General features: G+C 46.4%; 1 protein-coding gene across 4 annotated transcripts in view; it reads left to right on the forward strand.

Annotated features, from left to right (window-relative positions):
• The window catches only part of AQR (aquarius intron-binding spliceosomal factor), a 172,743-nt gene that overhangs the window by 7,774 nt on the left and 141,271 nt on the right, over window positions 1–23,698 (forward strand). The window contains exons 1-4 of one of the 4 annotated variants that reach the window (XM_068103359.2): window positions 3,799–3,893; window positions 14,015–14,156; window positions 23,140–23,196; window positions 23,295–23,335. In XM_068103359.2, the coding sequence (XP_067959460.2) occupies window positions 14,025–14,156; window positions 23,140–23,196; window positions 23,295–23,335 (230 nt within the window). In that variant the 5' untranslated portion in view covers window positions 3,799–3,893; window positions 14,015–14,024. Of the gene's footprint in view, window positions 1–3,798; window positions 3,894–11,310; window positions 11,435–14,007; window positions 14,157–23,139; window positions 23,197–23,294; window positions 23,336–23,698 lie in introns of those variants that run through there. The other 3 variants (XM_068103358.2, XM_068103356.2, XM_068103357.2) reach the window with 3 other exon arrangements.

The raw sequence follows: 23,698 nt of genomic DNA on the forward strand, positions 1-23,698 counted from the left end.
CTCCCTGTCATTGTCCCTACATTCCATGTCCCAAACCTCAGAAACCGATCTCCACTTCAGGCTGTACCCTGCCCATATGTAGTTGTAATTGTCATGGTTCTATTTTTGAGGCAATGTTTTTATGGCCGGATGCCCTTCCTGATGCCAACCCTCTTAGTCGCCTCTTACGACACGCAGGGATACGGCGTACCTATTCTTATCCAGGGTACACACCGGGAAACGTTTAACACTTGGAAATTCTGGGGGGAGGGGGGGAGGGTGGCGTCAGCATCACGGCTGCGGTTTAAACATATTTTCGGGATATTTAAATAATATTTAAACAAAACCATGAAAAACAATCTGGGAAAAGTCTCTAAGTGAGAACGTGGATTTGAGAAAGCAGGAGCAGAGGTGAAAGAAAAACGAGATATAGGGGGCGGGGCACAAGTCGAGACGAGGAGGCCGCACGAGACATCAGGCCGCACGAGCCGCACGAGGCGCGAACAGAGAAACGACTAATTACACACAACTTTGCAACAACTACAAAACCAAAACCAAATAGAAACACACAATAACACATACACAACAAAATACCCAGCGGAAATTTGACAAAGAAACGAACGGGAAAACACTCTAACTTTGATGCCGTGGAGAGATCGAAGCAAGCCCCGTCGCTCGAGGGACCGGAAGTCGCCAGAAAATCCACGAGCCGCCCAACAATTACATAAGACACGTGATATTTACCTCCGCCACCGAAAGTGGATGGGGGTTGTGTTTTCACCCATGTCTCTCTATCTGTTTGTTTGTCTGTCTGTCTGTCTGTCTGTGAGCGAGATATCTCAAAACGTTATGGATGGATTCGGTCTAAATTTGGCAGAGAGGTTTTGGTAAAAGTGAACTTCCGTCCCAATTTCAGCTTTCTTGCAGAGGGCAGCAGGTTTTCCTCTAGGATTTTGCTGTATTTTTCTCCCTCCATTTTCCCTTCTATCCTGACTAATGCCCCAGGCCCTGCTGATGAGAAACATCTCCATACCATGATACTCTGCCACCACCATGCTTTATTATAGGTGGTTTTTGGGTGATGTGCTGTGTTGAGTTTGCGCCAGACATCGTTTTGCATTTAGGCCAAAAAAGTTCCATCTTGGTTTCGTCAGTGCCATAACGCTTCAGAATCTCCCGTGTTTTTTTTTTTTTTTTTTTTTTTTTTTTTTTGGCATACTTCAAATGGGACACAAGCTGGGCTTTTTTGAGTAATGGCTTCCTTCTTGTACAGTCCAGACTTGTGGAGTGTTTGGGATATTGTTATCACATGCACACAGTGTACGGGCTTTGCTATATTGGCCTGCATCTCTTTCAAAGTTGCCATTGGCCTCGGTGGCCTCTCTGATCAGTCTCCTCCTTGCTTGCTCATCCAGTTTGGATGGATGGCCTGATCTAGGCAGGGTCTTGGTGGTAACATACGCCTTCCATTTCTTGATGATTGTCTTGACTGTTCCAAGGGATATTCAAGGCCGTTGAAGTATTTTTATACCCATCCCCTGATCTGTGACTTTCCACAACTTTATCCCAGAGGTCTTTTGAAAGCTCCTTGGTGCTCCAATGGTTTTAATGGTCTAAGCCTTTTTTATTAACAAAAATGGTAAAAAATGAACAACATCAAAACAGCAAGCTAGAAATCTAAAGCCATAATCAAAACCAAATAAATAACCATAAAAATAACTAAAAGTCCACCATAAGTTCATTTCATCTAAAGAAAAACCAAAATCCCAAAGCTCACTCCTTCCCACCTCCAGTAGGGGGCTAGGGCTGGGGCCTGGGCAGCATCCTCACGGAGAGCGAAAGTGGGACCCAGAGTGGACAGTGGAGAGGGCGGGAGGTAGCTCACACAGCCACATCTGGATTTCTACCTCCAACGTTACTTGAGGGCCCGGGCAGCCTTCTCACCTCATTGAGGTCCTTCTCCTTTACCCTCAGTCGTTTGGCCTAATAAATGGGCCAGAGGCCTTCGCTCACTGGAGCCTTCACCTTGTTACGGCCCCTACTCCCGCATTTCTTCACCTCTCAGCCACTTGAGGCATTATTCTCGTAGTCCGAGGAGGAGCTGTAACCCTCCTTTCCTGCTCTCGTTGAGGGCTCGACTTCCAGTGATCCCGCATCAACATGCCGTGCCGCTGCACCCTCCTTTCTCTCCTCCGACTCCAGTGTTTGGGAAGAGGCGAAGGAGGACAATAACGGAACCCCTGCATCCACCATCTGGCTGTGCTCTGCCTGGGCCAAGGGGACCGCAGCGGCCACCACTTTCTCTCCTGCTTCCTGCTTCCTCCTCCCATCCTCCTTTACTATGGGGGGAGAAGGAACAGGCACACGAGCCACCGCACTTCTGCCAGTTCCAGGGTCAACACCCCCACTCCCACCCACAGACACATGCATCTTGTTTGTGTAGCTCTGCGGGCAGGAGTGGAACGTGTGCCCCATCGCACTGCAAATATTGCACCAAACCTCAGAAGTACAGTCAAATGCCCGAACTGGCCACACAAAGTGGTCTAGTTGTCCGCACCTGCGGCATACTTTTGGCTGACCCACGGAAAACACTTCCCCACTGTCCATCACAATTATAATTCCATTAGGAATGTGGGTAACTAGCCTGGTGTTGGCTTAGCGGTTAGGGTGCCGGCTTGGGATCCTATGATCCTGGGTTTTGAATCCCGGTGGATCGCTGAATTAACACCAGGGGGGTTGACTCAGCCTGTCATCCTTCCGAGGTCGGCTAATTGAGTACCAGTTCACTGGTAATTCCCTGTTTGTCGAAAAAGGCGACAAAAAGGGTTGGCGGCAGGAAGGGCATCCGGCCGTAAAACATTGCTTCAAAAAGGGGACCAACAAAAACAACAACAACCACGGTGCCCGAAAAAGGCCAACCCCCACTTTGCGGGGAAAAATGGCCTCTAAAGGTTTTTTATTTTTTATTTTTTTAATTTTTTTAGGAATGTGGGTAACTACCACCATCCTTGACCCGGAACATCGTGGTGGGCTTTTAACATCAACAAAACAAGACAACCAATACTGAACATAATCAGAAACGCACTCATTGTAGAGGCAGATGTGTGCGGACTGTCACAGAGTTGTGCGGATCAAGCTCCTCCTCGTACCCTCTCATGATCAGAGACCAGTACCTCGACCAGTACCTCGACCAGTACATGATCAGTACCTCGACCACCCAATCAGCCAGGTATCCAGCTGACTGAGTGGCAGTCCATCTCACCCTGAACTAGGCAAGTCTTCCACGAGACTGGAAAGACACATCAAACCCACGGGCGGAGGAAATGAGCCAATGAAAATCCTGTCTTGAACTCCAACGCATCCAACAAAACCGTCTGACCAAATGGTCGCCAAGGTCGCCAGACAGGAGGAAGGCCGGGGAAAAGCAAGAAGGGAGAGATGAATGAAAACACAGGACAAGCAAGACCAAAAGTAGAAGATAAACACATAGACGAGATGGGGGAAATAAAAACGTGCAGGACAAACACAACAAGGCTAACAAGCTGCTCAAGGTGGAGACCGAGGGACCCCTCCTCTTGCAGCCTGCTCATCATAATGCTGGATTTGCTGTGAAATGCACTACCCAGCAGAGGAAACCTGCAGGAACAGCTGATTTTATCCTGAAAAATCACAATCACTTTGATTTAATACAGGTGGAGGCCAAATCACTTGGTGTGTGATTTTGAAGGTGATTGGTTACACCTGAGATAATTTACAATTGCGATGATAATAGGGGTGGACACTTATCAACCAGGATATTCTAATTTTGTCATCAACCAGTGTGGCAGCTACATTCAAATGTAAGGTGTGCACAGAGGGAGCTGCAGATGGAGGAAATGTTGAGCTGGATCTTGGAGACGGCGTGAAGCTGGAAGGTGTCAAAACATTTTGCAACCTCGGAGACATGCTGAATGAAGAAGGTGGATCAGACTCGGCAACGGTTGCTCGAGTGTGATGTGCATGGAAGAAGTTTCGGGAACTGAGTGGCATGCTGATGAGGAGGGGAGTGTCGTTGAAGCTGAAGGGAAAGGTGTATGCTGCATGTGTGAGAAGTGTTATGATTTATGGGAGCGAGACATGGGTAATGAACGTAGAGCAGCAACGAAGGCTGGAAAGGGTGGAAATGCGAATGGTTCGGTGGATGTGTGGAGTATCGTTGAGAGAGAGGAAGACAAATAATGAATTGCGAAAGATGATGGGAATAGAGCCTGTGATTGATGCTGTGAAGAGGAACAGGTTGAGATGGTTTGATCATGTGTTGAGGAAGGATGAAAGTGACTGGTTGAGAAGAGTGATGGAAATGAATGTAGAAGGAAGTAGAGGATGGGGAAGACCGAGAAAGACTTGGCTAAAGATGGTGGAAGAAGAAATGCGGGCAAGGGGGTTAACAAGGAGAGATGCTGAAAATAGGGCAAAATGGAGAAGATTGTCATGAATGTCATTGGGACCGCAAGGCTAACCCCCGCTCTCGCAGGGAAAATGGCCTTAAAATGCATGTTGTTGTTGTTGTATATTCTAATTTTGTATTTTTTATTAATTTTCTGAAATTTGTAGAATTTGTTTTTCACTTGGAAGTGGTGGAAAAGCTCTGATTTAATGCAATTTAATTCCAGGCTATAAGGAAACAAAATGTGAACATTTTGAAAGGGGGTGTAGACTTTATATCAACACTATGATGCATTGCATTGTACGATCTGTGTGATCTAAACCAAGCTCATGAGATATCTGTCATCTCGCTGCCAAATGCACAAATGCTGATGTGTCTCCCAATACAGATTTTTCAAGTGAAAAAAAATTACAGCCTGTGGCTTTATGTGTAGTGAAGTCTGCCAAGCAGCATAATTATATGTAGTGAAAATTTTGTGTTGAAAACGTAACATTAACTGGCAGAATAAGAGAAATTCAGAAGTATCGGTATTACCAGGACTCATGACATGCCAAACTTCGACCAAGTAATCACGTGTTTACATGTGATCATCTGCCAGCCTTATTTTATGCCCAAGTGTGCTGAATCAGAACTTTGCATTTATGAACATGTTGGATTTTTGTTCTTGGCTATGAAGAACCCTGACCCGGACTCAAAGAACACAAAGTCTTCAATGGTGTGATGCAGTCTCTCTAAATAATTTCTGCAGCTGTGCCATGGCAGCACTTCTGAATGTGAAGGAGGATTTAGCAGGATTAAGCATTATTGACTCCCTCTTGAGATTGTAGCTGATAACAGCACAGATGAGTGTCCAGCACACACACACACACACACACACACACACACACACACACACACACACACACACACACACACACACACACACACACACACACACACACACACACACACACACTGTTGTGGATATGAGAATGTTGTTTTTTATTGTTGTGTAATGAATTGTTGTAAAATGTCACCCTCCTTCCTGCAATTGTTGTTGTATAAAGGTCAAAGGGCGTTCCCGTAGTTAATTCCATAAAACATACACGAAGGACACCATATATCCCTGTTCAGTAGTTATATCCTTATTATGTGTATTAGTGTAAGGCTGTGTCTTCCATTAATTGAAATACTCCATTGCACCAAGTGAAATAAGAGTAGATCCCCTTTCCCTTCACATTCCCCTTCCAACAAATTGCCAACTGTTCCCTCCGCGACTCCATTCGCCACGAGGTCGGCTCGGAGAAGAAGGGGGAGGAGCTGCCGAATCCTGGGCGTGCCCGCCCATCGTCATCAAGGGCGGAGCCAGAGGGCTGTGCCGACCAATCAGGGCCGAGGCGAGCTCACCGATGGGCGTGTTCTAGAGGCCGGCGGCTTGATTGCCCGCGGGGTTATAAAGAGCGCGCGCGGAAGCCGTGGAAAAGAAGTGCGCACGAGGGCAAAGCAAGAGAGGAACGTCCTGAGAGAGATACGTCCTAAGATATACGTCCAAAGAGATACATGCAGAGATACGTGCGACGATCAAGTGCAAGCGGGTCAGAGCGGCGAAGTGCGAAGTGTCAAGTAGGGCAAGTGCTGAGTGTGCAGAGCCAAGTGCAAGAGAGTTCAAAGGAGCAGCTTTGGAGAGCGCACGGTGCACCGGAGGGGCTTCGCCGTGCAGATTGGAACCGCGGCTGTTTTGGCGATCCCAGCTTGGGTATTGATGGCGGCTATCCGCTTCCGGCCCGACCGATCCCCACTGAACCTTCCTCCCCCGCCAAGCCATTCCTCCTTCCGATCCTTCCTGCCTGCAAATTCCCAATTCGTGTGAGTCCGTCTTTCGTTTGTTCTGTCCAGGGTTCTAAGTAAGACTGCCATAGATAAGCTAAGGTTCACTGTGTCCGCTTCTTCTTCCTTTTTTATTTTATTATCCTTCCTTCTCCTTGGTTTCTTTGATTGTGTAAATAGTAGGAATAAATTTAGTAGCATTTCCAACCTTTTTGCTTTGGTGTTCTTCTTCTTCACATCCTTCGCTTTAGTCTTTTCCCCATTGAATATCTGTGGCGCGATTCGGCCAACGTTCAGGAATCGGGTTAGTCGGGGTAACTGTTCGGGCGCGGCGGCCATCCGCTCGGCAAATCCAGTAACATCTTATCCGCGTCCGTAACAATTGGTGTCAGGAGTGGGATTCGAACCTGGGACTAAATTTATTTAGCCCAAATTTTGGGACACCAATTGTACTATTGGCTGTAACAATTGGTGTCTGGGAGTGAGATTCGAGGCCCGAACCAAATTTTCTATAACATAAAAAAAAAAAAATTGGTCGAAATTACGAGCGGCCGAAATTTTGTTTAACATCCCAAATTGAGTCGTGCCATGGACAATCAAGGTGATCGGATGCAGGTGGGTGAGCTAGAAGATGGGTTAGGGGTAACCCAGGACCACAGGGAAGAAATGGAGGAGAGCAATGAGGAGGTGGTTGAGGGAGTATCAGGCGCACAAAATGGCGCCCTCGCACACGTGGTTGAAGAGGCACAAAATGGCGGCGTTGCGGCAGCCGAGACCGCAGCGCTGGGGAAATTGGACCTCTTCGCGGCGCAGATGATGGGGTATATGGAAAAAATGGGTGAGCGAATGAGGGACGAAGCGAGGGCTGATAGTGAGCGAATGAGGGACGAAGCGAGGGATGATAGTGAGCGATTGAGGGGCCAAATGGGAGCAATGAGGGACGAAGCGAGGGGTACCGGTGAACGGTTAGACAATAATTTAAAGGGGTTAGACAATAATTTAAAGGGGTTGGACAATAAATTTGAGGGGTTAGACAATAATTTAAAGGGGTAAGACAATAATTTAAAGGGGTTGGACAATAAATTTGAGGGGTTAGACAACGGGATAAAAGAGGTGAAGAATGGGTTAACGGGGCTAGAAGCTAGGATGGACGACAAATTGCAGGCAATAGGGGAGCAATCCGCCCGGGAAATCAAACGGATGGGGAACCAGATAGAGGAGGTGAAAATCGGGTTAGACGCTAAATTGGATGCTCAGAGGGATGAATTGGAACAGATGAAGGTGGCATCTATTAAAGAGATGGGAGAAATGGGAGAGGAGATCAGACGAGGGGTAAGCGAGGAGGTCTCGGGGGTACGCGAGGAGGTAAAGCGAGGTGAGAAGCGTATGGAGAAAGAGGTGAGAAATGGAACGGCAAAGTTACAAGGGGGCATAGAGGACCTGACGCAGGAGGTGGAACAGCTGACGGTGGGACAGACGAAGTTAGTGGAGCAGGTACAAAGGAACACTGCGGTACTAGGAGGGTTAAAAGCGACACAGAAAGAACTAAAAGACGACTTGATAGCGACGAAGAGGGAATGTCAGATGGTACGTGAGGGACTGACAACGAGGTTGGACGAGGTGACAGAAGTAATGGAGACGAAGGACCGGGAGGTGAGGACGCACATAGAAACGGTTAAGGTGGCGTTAGAGGAAGAGATAGAGGGGGTGCACCGGGAAATGAAGGAGGTAAAGGAAAAATTAGAGGAGGTGGAAGAAGGGGTGATTGAAATTAAGAAGAGACGGAGGGAAACTAAAAAAGAGATAAAGGAGGAGGTGATGGATTATGTACAAGGTCTGTGCTCAAATCATAATGATGTACTTGCTGACCAAATAAAAAGTTTGCAGATGGCAGAGGAGGAACGGGGATGAGGTGCCAAGGTGCGTGGCGATATATTCGGAAATGTATCTGATGTGAGGGAAGCTTCAGTCGGCTTGGGGGTTGATTTGGATCCGGGTGTTCGTGAGAGGCCGCTGGTGAAGTGTGTGACAGGTACGGTGTGCGAAAGAGGAGGTGTGCGAGAATGTCCGACTATGGGGTGTGTGAGGAAAAAGTGCGCGCCGAGGAGGGAGAGTGCTGTCGAGAGTGAGTTGGTCGTAGCGCGTGTGCGAGGGGGCACATGGAAGCGCGGAGTGGGGAGTGTTACAGAGGATGTAACGAAAGAGTGCACACCTGTGGGGAGTGTTACAGAGGGTGTAACGGGAGAGTGTGCGCAAGAGGATGCGCGAGAAAGGTGTGTAACGGACGGGTGCATGAGGAAAGTGCGCTGGCGAGAGTAAGGGTGAGTGCGCGACCGAGGGTGGAGGTGAGAGTAGTGAGAGTGACACGGAGCGTGAGTTGGTTGTGGCAGGTGAGAGAGGATGTACACCTGGAATGGAAGGATGCACACCTGGAATGGTAGAGCGCGTATGGGAATGCACGCTGGAGTTGATAGTGAGGCACGTGGCTGGGTGTGCAAGTGAGAGCACACCTGTGGTTGTCACAGAGGAGGTGACCGAGGAGGGAGCGTGAAGAGGTGTGTTGGTGAGGTGTGCGAACGACGAGTGTGTGCAAAGGTGTTCGGTGGTCAGGTGTGTGACCAAGTCTGTGAGCGGAATGAGTGTACCTGGGTGTGTAAGAGAAGGTGCAAAGACGAGGAGCATGGGAACGGCTGGATGTGTGAGCAAGGAACGGGCTGCGGGGTGTGAGCATGCAAGTGGAGCATCGACGCTAACCGGGTTAGCGGTTAGAGCGACGTATAGCCGAATCGGGCCCTCGGTGCGTGCCGGGCAGCTTTGCGTGCCACGGGGATCCGCGGGGATTGTGACCGCGGCGGTTTCGAAAGAACCGCCGTGCGGGATCCACGCCGGGCCGCGCTCTGAACGGCCGCGTCCGTGCTCCGCTAGGCGGAACGGGCGGCCCGGTAGGAAGGGTCGTCATGGCGACCCCTTTTTGTTGAGGCGTTCCGGCAGGGCGAGATCGGGCCATTGGACGGCTCTGTGCCGGGATGGTGCGTGGGATCTCGGCCCGGATAAACCTCCTTCCCTGCACCGAGTGCCGGACGGATCCAGCCGCCGGCACCAAACAACCCGCATTCATTGCTCGGCTTTGGGAAGCCGAGCTTTAGAGATGAATTGGCGCACCGAGAGGCTCAAGTGAGTAGACGTGTGACGAGGATAGTGTTTTGGACCCGAAATTAGAAAAAAAAAGCAAAATTTGATGATTGGCAAAGGATTGGCAGATGATTGGTAGTGATTGGCAAATTTTTAATTAGCTGGAATTTGGTGTGCAAAATTGGTAGTGGAAGATACCCGATGTGGTGGGATGGCAACTCTGCCATCTCTCACATCGGGGGCAAAGGAGCACTAGACTTATGGGGTTTATGGCAGTGAAAACTAGCCCGGGAGGGTTAGGATATAGTGTGTACCTAGAGATATACCTAGAGATACCTAGAGATTGACCTTAGGTAACGGTAAGATTAGGTAGTGACAATGATACCTGTAGTGGGGACGCAGGTAGATTAGTTTGGATGATAATGACGTGGTATGTGCTTAGTTTAAAGGGACGACGGGGAGCACTAAGTTAGCAAGGTCAACAGGTAGTTCAGATGATGCCGTGTGTGTGGTTAAAAGGTGTGATTGCACAGGTGTGCAACTAAACAGGTGTATGGAGCAGTGTTTGAGTGAGTGATAGTGATGTGAGTTGTGCTGACCCAAATGGTCCAGGAAGGAAGGAGGGTGCAGGTGGCACCAGGTGTGATTGCACAGGTGTGCAACAACAGGTGGATGGAGAATTGGAGTCTGGAATGGATGGTCGTGGAGTGAGTATGGTGGAAACTGTGGAGTGGAGTGGATGGTGCGAAGGTGTGGATGGGGGAAAGGAGGATGGACCCCCATCACGAATACCCGGGGAGGGTAGTGTAAGTGTTAGGTAGAGGGTACAGGTAAATTGTGGTTGGATATTGGCATCTGTGGTGCGTGGTGAAAGAATGGTACTTGGATGGGTGCATTAGTGTTGTGGAAATGGCTGGGCGTGTAGCCTGTTAGTATGAGTAGTTGGTTGAGCACTCCACCACTGTGAGGATGTCGGCCAGGTGAGGCCGCAGGTGGGCTCTGGGAGCCGGTAGAGTTGTTGTGGATGGGGCCCGAGGATCCGGAGGACGGACCCGGGTAGCCCAGTGCCAGAGGGCACCAAGGGGTGACAGAGCCAGGAGGGGCCTTCCCCAATTAGATAGGTTAGGGTGAGGAGCTAGGTAAGCTCGGGTGGCAACTACAGTGGTGGAGGTGTGCAGGTGGGTAGACCTGCTGGGAGAGCTGCACGACCCAGCCCGGAAATTGTGCAAGGGCACAGGGAGTTGCATCGGGGGAGTGAGACCCCAAATTGAGAAGCACCACAGTTTGGTCAATGGGAATTGGTTTTTAGAACCCATAGTGTAAGTTGGCCAATGGATTGGCAGAGAAAGACCCCGGGTAGTGTAAAGTGTGTTAATGTCATTTCGAGGATAGTTAGGATTAAGAATCTCCTCGCACCATCTACAACCACTCACCTGAGGTGACGCTACTCCACACCATGCCATGGATGTTTTGTTATTTTATTATTTTGATGCAAATATTTGGAATGTGAGACGCATCATGACGTGGGTGTGACATTGTGCTTTGTGTTCCATCTCTTCCTCCTAATGAGGATTGATGATGAATTGGGTGATGGCAAATTTTGGTTAGAGGGATTGTGGTGACGAATTTGGTATAGGAGAGATATGGGGAGACGTGACAGTAGTGACAAATTTGTAAATGTGTAGATTTTGTACATATGGGGTAAGGGCAAGGGTAGTGTAGGTGACAGGGGGGGTGACGTACGGTAGGGACGAGCTTTTCTCCATACGCACCTTGCCTTGCATTGCCTGTATTGATGTGTACCCTTGTGACCTTACCCCTCGCTCATCTGTCTTTTCCCCCCTTTGTCTCCCACATGAGGACTGTGCGCCACTGGGCGCCGAGGGGAGCGTGCGGGAGTCCGCCATTGTGCGCCCGGAACTCCCAGAACCAACTGTCTGCATCGATGCACCACATTATGGACCACATGTCTGTGGCTGAGCACCACTTATGGACCCCATGAGTTGGGGCATGGCCCCTCTGCTGGAACCGGCCATGAGGGCCCGAGATCTTGCTGGCGGACCTTGGTCACAGGGCACCTATGCCGCACAGGTGAACCACACATAGTCGGCCCTGTGGGCCATTAAAAAAAAAAAAAAAAATGGACACATTTTGTGCAAATTTTCTTGCAAATAGGCTGCCAGCAAAGAAGATGACAACAACTGGAAGAAAGCATTAGCCAGCAGAGGAAGCCGAAGAGCAAGACACCACCAAGGGTTTGTTGTTTTTATTTTTTATGAACTATGATGACTGTGCACCGAGTGGTGCTTGAGGGTGCTTTGGTGCGTTTTTGGTTGCTTTCATGGTGCATCGATGCAGGTCAGACTGTCTCCCCCCCCCCCCCAAAAGAACGATCACAGGTCCTGGGTTACGTTTTGTAAATAAAGTAGAGTCATTGTAAATAATGCGCCCCACCGTAAATGTATAGTTTGAAGACCATTCCGCAATTCGGTTAGCTGTGGGCATGAATCTGTTAGGCAGGGTGCAATGGAGCAGCGGGACATATTTATTTATGTTTTAAAACTGTCGCACTCAGGGTCAGGTTAAATGTAGAGGGAACTACACCTACGTGCCACACTAAAAGCTAAAGTTCATAGGCCCGGGACATGCCTAAGGGGAGGAGGGTGCAGTGTTGTGGATATGAGAATGTTGTTTTTTTATTGTTGTGTAATGAATTGTTGTAAAATGTCACCCTCCTTTCTGCAATTGTTGTTGTATAAAGGTCAAAGGGCGTTCCCGTAGTTAATTCCATAAAACATACACGAAGGACACCATATATCCCTGTTCAGTAGTTATATCCTTATTATGTGTATTAGTGTAAGGCTGTGTCTTCCATTAATTGAAATACTCCATTGCACCAAGTGAAATAAGAGTAGATCCCCTTTCCCTTCACATTCCCCTTCCAACAAATTGCCAACTGTTCCCTCCGCGACTCCATTCGCCACGAGGTCGGCTCGGAGAAGAAGGGGGAGGAGCTGCCGAATCCTGGGCGTGCCCGCCCATCGTCATCAAGGGCGGAGCCAGAGGGCCGTGCCGACCAATCAGGGCCGAGGCGAGCTCACCGATGGGCGTGTTCTAGAGGCCGGCGGCTTGATTGCCCGCGGGGTTATAAAGAGCGCGCGCGGAAGCGGTGGAAAAGAAGTGCGCACGAGGGCGAAGCAAGAGAGGAACGTCCTGAGAGAGATACGTCCAAAGAGATACATGCAGAGATACGTGCGACGATCAAGTGCAAGCGAGTCAGAGCGGCGAAGTGCGAAGTGCCAAGTAGGGCAAGTGCCGAGTGCGCAGAGCCAAGTGCAAGAGAGTTCAAAGGAGCAGCTTTGGAGAGCGTACGGTGCACCGGAGGGGCTTCGCCGTGCAGATTGGAAACGCGGCTGTTTTGGCGATCCCAGCTCGGGTATTGACGGCGGCTATCCGCTTCCGGCCCGACCGATCCCCGCTGAACCTTCCTCCCCCGCCAAGCCATTCCTCCTTCCGATCCTTCCTGCCTGCAAATTCCCAATTCGTGTGAGTCCGTCTTTCGTTTGTTCTGTCCAGGGTTCTAAGTAAGACTGCCATAGATAAGCTAAGGTTCACTGTGTCCGCTTCTTCTTCTGTTTTTATTTTATTATCCTTCCTTCTCCTTGGTTTCTTTGATTGTGTAAATAGTAGGAATAAATTTAGTAGCATTTCCAACCTTTTTGCTTTGGTGTTCTTCTTCTTCACATCCTTTGCTTTAGTCTTTTCCCCATTGAATATCTGTGGCGCGATTCGGCCAACGTTCAGGAATCGGGTTAGTCGGGGTAACTGTTCGGGCGCGGCGGCCATCCGCTCGGCAAATCCAGTAACATCTTATCCTCGTCCGTAACAATATATATAATATATATATATATATATATATATACATATATATATACATATATATATATATATATATATATATATATATATATATATATATATATATATATATATATATATATATATATATATCTCAGATTATAATTGAAGTTCTCCAGCCTAATGAGTGCACACTGTGACGTCACCGTCACATACATGTGCTCTGCCTGCCAAGCTCCAGAAGAGCCACCCGACAGTGCGTAATTTAGATCTTAGTTCAGATACTGTAATACTTGCAAACAAAAACTCATAGTTACCGACCTGGTTTCGCCCTTTTGGGGCTCATCAGGGCAACGCAGTGAGACCTGCATACACTTATGACTGAAAACCTTTCGTATATATATGAATGTTTTAATATCCAACAATGGATGATTGGTGCAGATGGGAGAATATGGAATGGCAAAGAGAGCTGATAGGTCGAGGGTGAAAGGTATGAGGAAATATGGTAGACTCGTTGAGATGGGAAGATTGTGCGAGGAAGCATATCAATAAGGTGGGGGTGGCTGGAGCGTGGAGAGAGTTGGCTGATGACAGATGGGGAGGAGGAGGAGTATCGTGGTCAAGGCAGGGTAGAAGTTTGGTACTACTGTTGGACCTCGTCCCTTTTAAAGGGAAGAGAAGGAAAACAAGATTGATTCCTAGATTTGGTTCACAATGTTTGGGGGGGGGATGAGGGAGGGATTTCAACAAAATTTTATTATGGTTTTATTACTTCCTAATAAATATCTTCTGCATTGCTGTTTGAGCCTGCAGGTTATAAGGCATGGAGGACACCATGAACACATCTGCACCTCATGCGCTGGTACCGGGTGATTCTGGGGTCCCACCTGTGCCTGAGACGAAGAAAATTGTTGCACCTACTGTGGCTCAAATAAATGCTGATTTCATAACACAGGTACAGTGGTATAAGGTATAAGGGTCATTCCATGCTACTTAACCACAACAATTTTCTCACTATTTATAAATTCCTGGCATAATCGATCATCATTGCTCATGTTTCTGAAGCATTGATTGTTTCTTTCAAAATTGGCCGCATTTAACCGCATTAAACTGAAGCAGATTCGGTGGCATAATGGTCAGAGCATCTGCTCTGAATCTGGAAGATCGGTGGTACAAAGCCTCGCAGAGTAATACCAAAGACATTTAAAATGTTACCAGCTGCTTCCTTGCTTGACACTTCGCATTTAAAAGGACAGAGCATGGACAAACAACCACTGTTTGGCAATACTAATGCAGGCTTTGATGGGCGTAATAGCCTGCTCCTGTGTCAAAGTTCTTTCCAAGGGAACTTGTATTATTATTATTATTACTATTATTATTTTGATTATTACTAGAATATAAGACCCGTTGCTTCGCTGACGGAAATACCAATGTTTGCTGTGATGGCTGATCTGGGGGAAGAAAAAAAAAAAGGATTCCTGGAAGATCCTGCTCTCCGTGCTGAGATAACCAACATCACGTGTTGGCATTTGCAGTTTTCACACGTGTATCCATGTACCCATAAAAAAAACCATTTTTTTTTTCTGGCTCACAAACATTCCCGGGAGTTGCCCAAATCCACCGTAGTTGGATTTACTGAAATCCGTTAATCCATTCTCAAGTTATAACACGACAAACAAACAGACAGACAGACACAGCTCATTTTATAATATAGATATAGATTACCCAGTCTCTTTTTTTTTCACCTTTTTGTGTGATCTGCTTTCATGACAATATAGTTATATTAATATACCTATAAAAATGTGAAAAAAATAAATTAATCTTTAGCTTTGTGGAACGTATGACGTCAAGACATACTGCTCCGGTAACACATTACCTTGGTATGACCAGGAAGGAGGTGCAGTAGATTTTAAGTTTTACTTTTGACCTCAGTTCTCTTTGTGAGTTTCAAAGCAAAATAAATTTGATAACACCCGATTTCTGAGTCGTTTGCCATATAACATGTTTTACAAATTACGAACCCAAAATTTTCGGATCCGTAACACGATTGCCAGCTGTTTCTAAAGAATAACGTTTATGCACATCTCCTTGAAACATCTTTCTTGCAACGTTGTTTTGTTTTATTCGTTTATTGAAATTCACCCTGAACAAGGGTGAATGTGACTCGACAATTTTGGGTTGTATATATATAGTCCAGTACTGTAATCGGTAATCGGCACTCACACTGACTCCAATTGGCCTGTGCCGATTATACCGACGCCGATATCGGCCCAGCATTAATTATATATCATACGAGCATAGGTACCCGGTGTCGCTGGGTTAACCTCGGGTCCCTCCCACCTCTTCCCCTCCCTCCGAACTTCCCCCCTCTCCTCTCCCTCCTCCAATCACCCCATCCCCTCCCTCCTCACCCTGGCCCCTCCCACCTCTCCCCTGGCCCCTCCCACCTCTCCCCTGGCCCCTTACCCAACCCATTCCCCTCCCACCGAACTCTGCTCCTTCCTTCCCTCCAGACTCCAACTCCACCCCGTGTGTGTGTGTGTGTGTGTGTGTGTGTGTGTGTGTGTGTGTGTGTGTGTGTGTGTGTGTGTGTGTGTGTGTGTGTGTGTGTGTGTGTGTGTGTGTGTGTGTGTGTGTGTGTGTGTGTGTGTGTGTGTCGTCCTTCAAATGAGAGTTAAACTGGGCGTCTCGTTGCACACTCGTGTGTTGGCTGTTGCAAGCCTGGGTTTCAATCTCGGTCCACACCCGTATTTTCTCCATGTCACTTTCCACTTTGTCACTCTTCTCTATTCTTGGCTGTTTCTTCCTCTTTCTGCTCTTCTTTTTGTTTTTTGTCCATATCCGTTCTGTTTCAGCTCTTCAATGAGCCACGGCGTATAGGAGGGAAGAGGTGTGGGGGGAAGGCAATCTTCGAGTTACGAACAATTCGACTTGCAAACAAAGTTCAGGAACATTAACCCATTCATAAATCCAGGTGTGTGTGTGTGTGTGTGTGTGTGTGTGTGTGTGTGTGTGTGTGTGTGTGTGTGTGTGTGTGTGTGTGTGTGTGTGTGTGTGTGTGTGTGTGTGTGTGTTCTCTTTGATAACTCCCCAGTAGCGGACTGGGTCTTAAAACCGGCCCGGGCATCCTTCGCCTAGGTCGGCCCATTATTCATTAATATGTTGCTTATCTGAGAAAATAGACTAAAAGCTTGAAAAAAAAAAACGAAATAAAATCCACTAAAAATTAAATTTATTTTCAGTAACACAAGCACATGTCATGTCTCAGAGAGTAGGTGCCTGCACAGTTCGCTGCTTCTGGCAGCCACACCATCAATGATATCCTTAGTTTGAAGTTTGGCCAGGATCCCTTTTTCCACAGACATCAACATGAATGCCTCAAGATGTTCTTGTGTCATTGTACAGGGTCCATCAGGGAGGTGTGACGATTTTCAGAAAACTCGTACACAGTTATTTTTAGTCGAATTTCAATTTTTATTTTTAAAAAAGACTACATATATAATGCCATGTAATACACTGTAACAAAGACATTTAAAAAATGTAATTCATGTTTGAAAAATGACATCATCTAAATGGCGGCCGTTCTTGTCCAAGCATTCTTGCAGACGCGCGGAAAAGTTGTCCATAGACCTTTCAACCATGGCAAGTGGAATAGCTCGAATTTCTCTGGTGATGGCATCTGAAAGGGTCTCAAGAGTGCATGGTTTTTCAATGTAAACCTTAGCTTTCAGGTAACCCCATAAAAAATAGTCACAGGGCGAAAGATCGGGCGATCGAGGGGGCCACTCCACATCCCCACGGATTGAAATGAGGTGCCCTGGAAAATGTTCTCTTAATAAGGCCATTGATTCTCTTGAGTTATGGCAGGTAGCCCCATCTTGCTGAAACCAAACTGTAGGGAGGTCAATGCGACGTTGTCTCAATTCAGGCATAAGGCCCAATTATGCCGAATCGGACTATTCCGGCCCACACAGTGACTCGCTCGCAGTGCAGGGGTCTTTGATGGAGTTCTCGTGGATTTGTTGCTGACCAATATCGGGAATTTTGCTTGTTTACACTTCCCAACAAGTGAAAATGCGCCTCATCACTCATGATGAGAACAGTGTCATCCCTCAGCAGTTCCAGCATTCTTTCTGCGAACGTAAACCGCCGTACGAAATCATTCTGCTGCAGTTCTTGAACCACCATGATTTTGTACGCGTGATAATGAAGGTCCAAGTGCAAAATTAGATGAACTGATCTGTCTGACATCCGTAGAGCGCGAGCGTGCCGTACCGCTGACCGACGAGGGCTGGCCTCCACAGCTTGTCGAACCCTTTCGATGTTTTCCGGGGTCCTAACGGTTCGATCACCTCCCCGAGCTGCTCCCGGCCTCACAGATCCAGTTGTCCTGAAGTTTTTTTTACCCACTTCAATATTGTGTTTCGAGACGGAACGGCGCTACGTCGACCAACATTGAAGTGAGTACGAAATCTGCGCTGTGTAAGCACCACCGAACTACCCGTTTGAATAAACGTCTCAACAACAAAGACGCGATGTTCAATCGTCTACAGCTCCATGGCTACTGAAATGGCGCCTAACAACGAGTAACCAACAGCCATCACGCATGCGCTAGACCCCCCACTTGCATTGTTATACCCAATTCAAACATGAATTACATTTTTTAAATGTCTTTGTTACAGTGTATTAAATGGCATTATATATGTAGTCTTTAAAAAAAAAAAAATTGAAATTCGACTAAAAATAATTGTGTACGAGTTTTCTGAAAATCGTCACACCTTGTACTTCGCAGGTGGCTTTTGATTCTCTTCAAAGCAGAGAAAGACCATTCACATGCCACTTGTGACACAGGCAGCGTTAGCAGCAGCTTGTAGGCAAGCCCAATGCTCTTGTAGGCATCAGTGAAGAGGTTCAACTTGAGGAGCACCTTGTAGCAGCAGAGAGAACAGGCTTTACATGACTTACATGTACTTGACAGAATCTTCCTGTCCTGTTCAGACTCACTGTCCTCCTGCACTGTATAAGCATCTGCTACTGATTGTTTCAGTGTTGACCATTGTTCTCCAAGGCTTTGCAGTTCTTTTTGTAGTTGTTCCGCAGTGACACCATCATCAAATATCAGCAAATGTTTATGCAGCTCTTCCATAGCTCCCGATGGTACTTGATCAAAGTTCCTTGGGTGAAGAAGTGAGAGATCAGCATGCAATGTTGATGTTGCTGATCTGCCAAACCGCTGCTCAATGCTGCTCACAATAGTGTCCACTATTTGGTTGTACACTTCAAAGCGATACTTCTTTACTGGGTCAGAAGCTGATGTAGCCTCATCTATGGACAGTTCGCCATCAATACGTTTGTGCTGTCTTTGCCGTTTTATAGGAAGGGACTCTTCCATAACAAGATTTACATCCATTTCATCCAGCTGGTCATTAGCCCATTGAACAAACTTTGCAGCTGCATCATGACATGCTTGGAAGTCATCCCGTAGCATCTGCATATTCTCTAGCAATTCATCCACCATCCGGTGCACAGTCAGCAGATCCAATTGCACAGTTTTTAGATACTTGGAGAGCGCTGTAGTGCGGGAGAATACTTGCAGATATACTTGTGCAGTCAGAATTGTTTCAAACTGCAGGAGACTGGCAATGTATCCCTTCACCTTGGCCTTAACAGCTGCTTGGATCTGGTCAGCAACTAGTATGGCATTAAGAGTGGTGATAACTTCCATGAAAAGCGCTCCATTTGGGTTGTTGAATGAACCAAAAACCTTCTTCAAGGCGGCGTCCTTTGACCACCATCTCGTTTCTCCGATAGTTCCCATTCGTTTCACAGTAGTGGAGTGTCGACTCCAGATGTTCATTCGCTGATAAGATTTCCGAAAGAATACTGCAATGTCATTCAGTAGTGAGAAAAGTGATGCGCAGGTCACCACAACACTTGTAGCTTCGGTCACAACGAGATTTAACACATGTGCGTGGCACCAAACATGGAGCTGCATTGGAGCTTCCTTTGATAGCAGAGTACTGAAGCCTTTGTGCGCCCCTGCATGTTTGCTGCACCATCAGTTGAGTTTCCAACACAGTTAGCAGAGTACTGAAGCCTTTGTAGCGCCCCTGCATGTTTGCTGCACTATCAGTTGAGTTTCCAACACAGTTCTTGAGGTCAAGATTCAGTCCTAACAAGACTTCAGAAACAAGTTGCACAAAAGCTTCGCCAGTAGATTCCTCACATTTCACCACACTCACTAATCTTTCTTGGATAGTGCCAGTGCTATCAACATATCTAAGAACAACAGAGCACTGGTCTTGTGTTGAGATGTCTTGAGTGGTATCAATTTCCACAGCAAACATGCCTGTTACTTCTTCAGAAATCCACTGACGTATCTTATCCCGGATAACTGTTATAACAGAATTCACTGTAGTTTTAGACAGCAAAGTTACCAAGGAGCCTCGACCTCGTGTACTCTTTGCCTTCTCATGTTGCTTCTTGCTGTTCTGGACAACGTGAGAGAGATGATCGGCTGTGCAGGAATCATACTTCCGCAGTAGTTTTACAACTTCCAGAAATGTACCATGGTCGATCTCCTCATTGTCAAGTGTGTATGCTGCTTCTTCATTACTTCCTCTGTAGCTCAGTCCCCTCTTACCAATGAGTTTGACCACATCCACAACTCTTTCCATCACTTGCCGTCTCTTTCTAACCTCATCATGATGGCTACGTGCGAGCAGGTGAGAAACGCTGGACTGTTGTCGATCTACCAGGTATGCTGTAGAGCATCTCAAATGAAAAGAAGAGCGTTCATGTTCTTCAACACGTGTATGTACATGTCGCCAGTCAGTCATTCCCTCGATGAATGTGGACCAGTCTGAGGTGCTGGAAAACGCCAAGCACACTGAACAGTGAAGAGAATGATTGTCCTTGTTGTATGACAACCACCATCTGTTTGTACCATCTTTTCACATGAAACACCTCTTGACCACTCGGTTGTCAGTTTTTTGATTAGGGTGGTAATTCCAAAACAGCAAACAATCTTCATCTCTACATGGTTTCCTAAAGTAGTTAATCGAGGGGTATCCCTCCTCTGCAAGTGTAGCAGCTGCAGCAGGTACATCTCTCTCAGCTGACCGCACCTGTTTGTGTTAACCAATTTGCACCAATTCTGCCGATTCAGCTGCCAATTGGTCATCTACTGATTCAGCTGCCAATTGATCATCTACCAATTCAGCTGCTGATGGTCCAGCTACCGATTCAGTATCCTTATCCCCGTGTTCACTGACTTCACCAGGCCCAGTATTAGTACTCTTGAACAGATCCAAAAGGTTTCTGCACTTTGAAGCACTATCTGACAGTTTCTTTTTCTTTCGATCACGTTCCTTCTCAGCACCTCCTTTTCTCCTCTTCTGGTTTGCTTTATCCATTGTTGGTTACAGATGCAGATGCTGAAAAAAAAAAAAAAAAATTAGCATCGTAAGTCAGTTCGCGACATTGTTATCAATACTAGATCAGTAGTCAGTAGACCTATCTAAACTTACTTGGCCTATCGGCTCAAAATCCTTTTTGCTGTTGATTTGGTAGTTTTGACAATGAAGGAAACACGTATCGGGAGTACATACGACATAGCGATTGTGAATGTAACAGCTCTGAGGCATCTTTCGCTTCGCATCGCAGTGACAGTGAGCACCAACATGGCGGCTGTAAGACTAAAATCTGGCTTAAAACCCCCTCACCTCACCACCCAAAGCTTTCAACCAGACATATTAACACGCTCCTCCCCCCTTCATTCCCGTTCTTCAAAGCAAAGTGGTAAAAATTGTTGTGTCGCCATTATATATGCATGGTACCCGCCCAAAGGGCGGGGCTTCAATTAGGAGGCGCGATTTATAAAAACATCCGTTAAATCATATCACACACAAATCATCAAAATCTAAACAGTATTTTTAGAATTTCAATAAAAAAAACCACATCACTGTTCATATTGGTAAATATTATTCCATCGTGTTTCAAATCGTGATTCGTGATATCAACTGTATGCTTTTCTTTAGGAAAAGAATTGAATGATTTTGTACGCAGGTACAAACCTCTTCTTCAGCTTAGAACTTCAGGATACACGACATTGCTGATAAAAGTTCCTTTTCTCTCTTTGAAGTTCTTGGCAAACATTTTTATATTGTCACTGCTGCCAACGCGACGCCATGGCATTATTCATAACATTCATTCATTCATCTAATGATCATTAAACATTATTCTTACGCTCATTAAACGTTCATTAAACGATTACGAAAATATAAACGAAAAACATTACGAAATTACGTTCACACCATCACATCAAACACTACCGTGAACACAAAAGTCACAAACATCGTCACAAACGTTACGTTACGTAATTCAAACCGTGAACACATCGAATATTGGAGAGGCCATTGCCGTTTTCCGTGACAAAATTTTTTTCAGCAGTTTTTTTTATCCAGCCCAGCGGCCCATTTTTTACCCAGCGGTCCCAGCCCACCGGGCATTGCCCAAATGCCCTATGGCCAGTCCGCCCATGTAACTCCCCCTCACCTTTTCTCACTTTTTCTCTTCTGCTCTGCCACCTCTCTTCCCGCCCCCCCAACCCCCCCTCCTCTGTCTCTCTCTGTCTCTCCCACCCCTCTCTGTCTCTATCCCATCTCTTAATATTCCCTTCAGTGTAGCGACCTTGCATTGCCTGGCAATGCCGGGTACCTCTGTTAGTGGGATATATAGGGTGATAACGATGACATCATTGAATTGGTATTCCAGCCATAATTGGTTAATTTGAAATTCTTATCTGAAAGATTGGAAACTTCCTATGTCTGATCTATGACCCAATATGAGTGAAGAATTAAATTTATGATGTTCATAACCCATGCCAAGAAACTATGTGACATAATGATCCCGGTATATGGGCCATAATAATAATATCAGTGTGCCATAATAGGAGTGTGTTGAGTTAACAATGGTGTTTTTGTTCGAATGCACGAGGTGGGACTATGTGCTCTACAAGTGCAATTCTACTTCTTTCTACAACTATCGGAGTCAATTTGTTCTTTTAAAATCAGCTCATTGAATGTCACACCACCTTTGGGTATGTGCCATTCTGGGATTGGCTTTCCTTTTTCAAGTCTGTATCTCAGTTTCAGTGTGGATGCTGAACAAAGAGAGAGATTTGTGGTTGTCTGACAGAAAAAACATCTTGAAATGCGTTATCCTATAGGTCTTCAAAGGTGATTTTTAATTCCTTCATTTTAAAATACAGCTTCTAGCCTTTCCAAAAATGTTTCATTTGGCTCTATAGCTCAAATATTCTGAGATACAACAAATCGAAGGGGGGTGGGAGAGAGGGATGTTTCATCTTTGGCCTTCGGATTTCTTCAGGCTTTTGTTTCACTATTCTGTTTATACTGTTTTTTTTTGTGTTTAATTACACCTTGTAATTACACTTTTAATTCCCTTGTAATTACACCTTGTAATAGCCTGGTGTTGGCTTAGCGGTTAGGGTGCCGGCTTGGGATCCGAGGATCCTGGGTTCGAATCCCGGTCGATTGCTGAATTAACGCCAGGGGGGTTGACTCAGCCTGTCATCCTTCCGAGGTCGGCAAATTGAGTACCAGCTTGCTGGGATGAATGATCACGGTGTGTACCCCGATTTAGAATAGGTACACTGTATCCCTGCGCATCGAAGAGCGTGACCAAGGGTTGGCGTCAGGAAGGGCATCCGGCCATAAAAACATTGCCTCAAACAGGGAACCATGATTGTCATGGGGCCCGCAAGGCTAACCCCCGCTCTAGCGGGAAAATGGCCTTAAAACGATCATTCATTCATTCATTCACACCTTGTAATACTCTTTCTGGCCTGTTTTGGCCATTGTGAGTCTCTTGTTCCATAGATGTTTAACAATGCTAACTATTTGTCCCTTTTTCAGCTTTCAAACCAATACTGGGCACCATATGCCAAACAGAAATTACCTTTTGATGCAAAGGTAAGGTATTATTGCCCCATTATTTTTTTTGTTGCAGTGTTGTATACTTGATAAGACTTTTTCACGACATATATTTTTATTTCTTTCCTGTTCTTCAGGTAATAGAAGAAATTTACCAAAAGGAAATGCTAAAGAACAAGTAAGTAAAAAGTGAATTAACTGTTATATGGATCGTTGTAGACCTCTGGACAGAAAGCCAACACATACAAACAAATCATTGGATTTGAATGAATTTGATCCGATTGTCCACAAACGTGGTGTTGCTTGCACATTTTATCTGCGTGGAACTCCTGTCCTGGATACCACTCCCAATAAATATCGTGCATTGGTCCTCAGGCGTTGGTATTCATAATTTAATCTTGGCTACCCAGATCGTTCTGCCATCGCAAAACTTGCATTGAAAGTGGACAATGCACCATTTTAGGATGACGTGGTGTCCTTCATGCAACCCCAAATCGGCAGTGACACCTCTTTTTCGAAGATTGCTGCTCAAAAGCAACTG

Source organism: Myxine glutinosa, chromosome 1, assembly GCF_964187855.1.
Source record: "Myxine glutinosa chromosome 1, kmMyxGlut1.1, whole genome shotgun sequence".
Lineage (NCBI taxonomy): Eukaryota > Metazoa > Chordata > Myxini > Myxiniformes > Myxinidae > Myxine > Myxine glutinosa.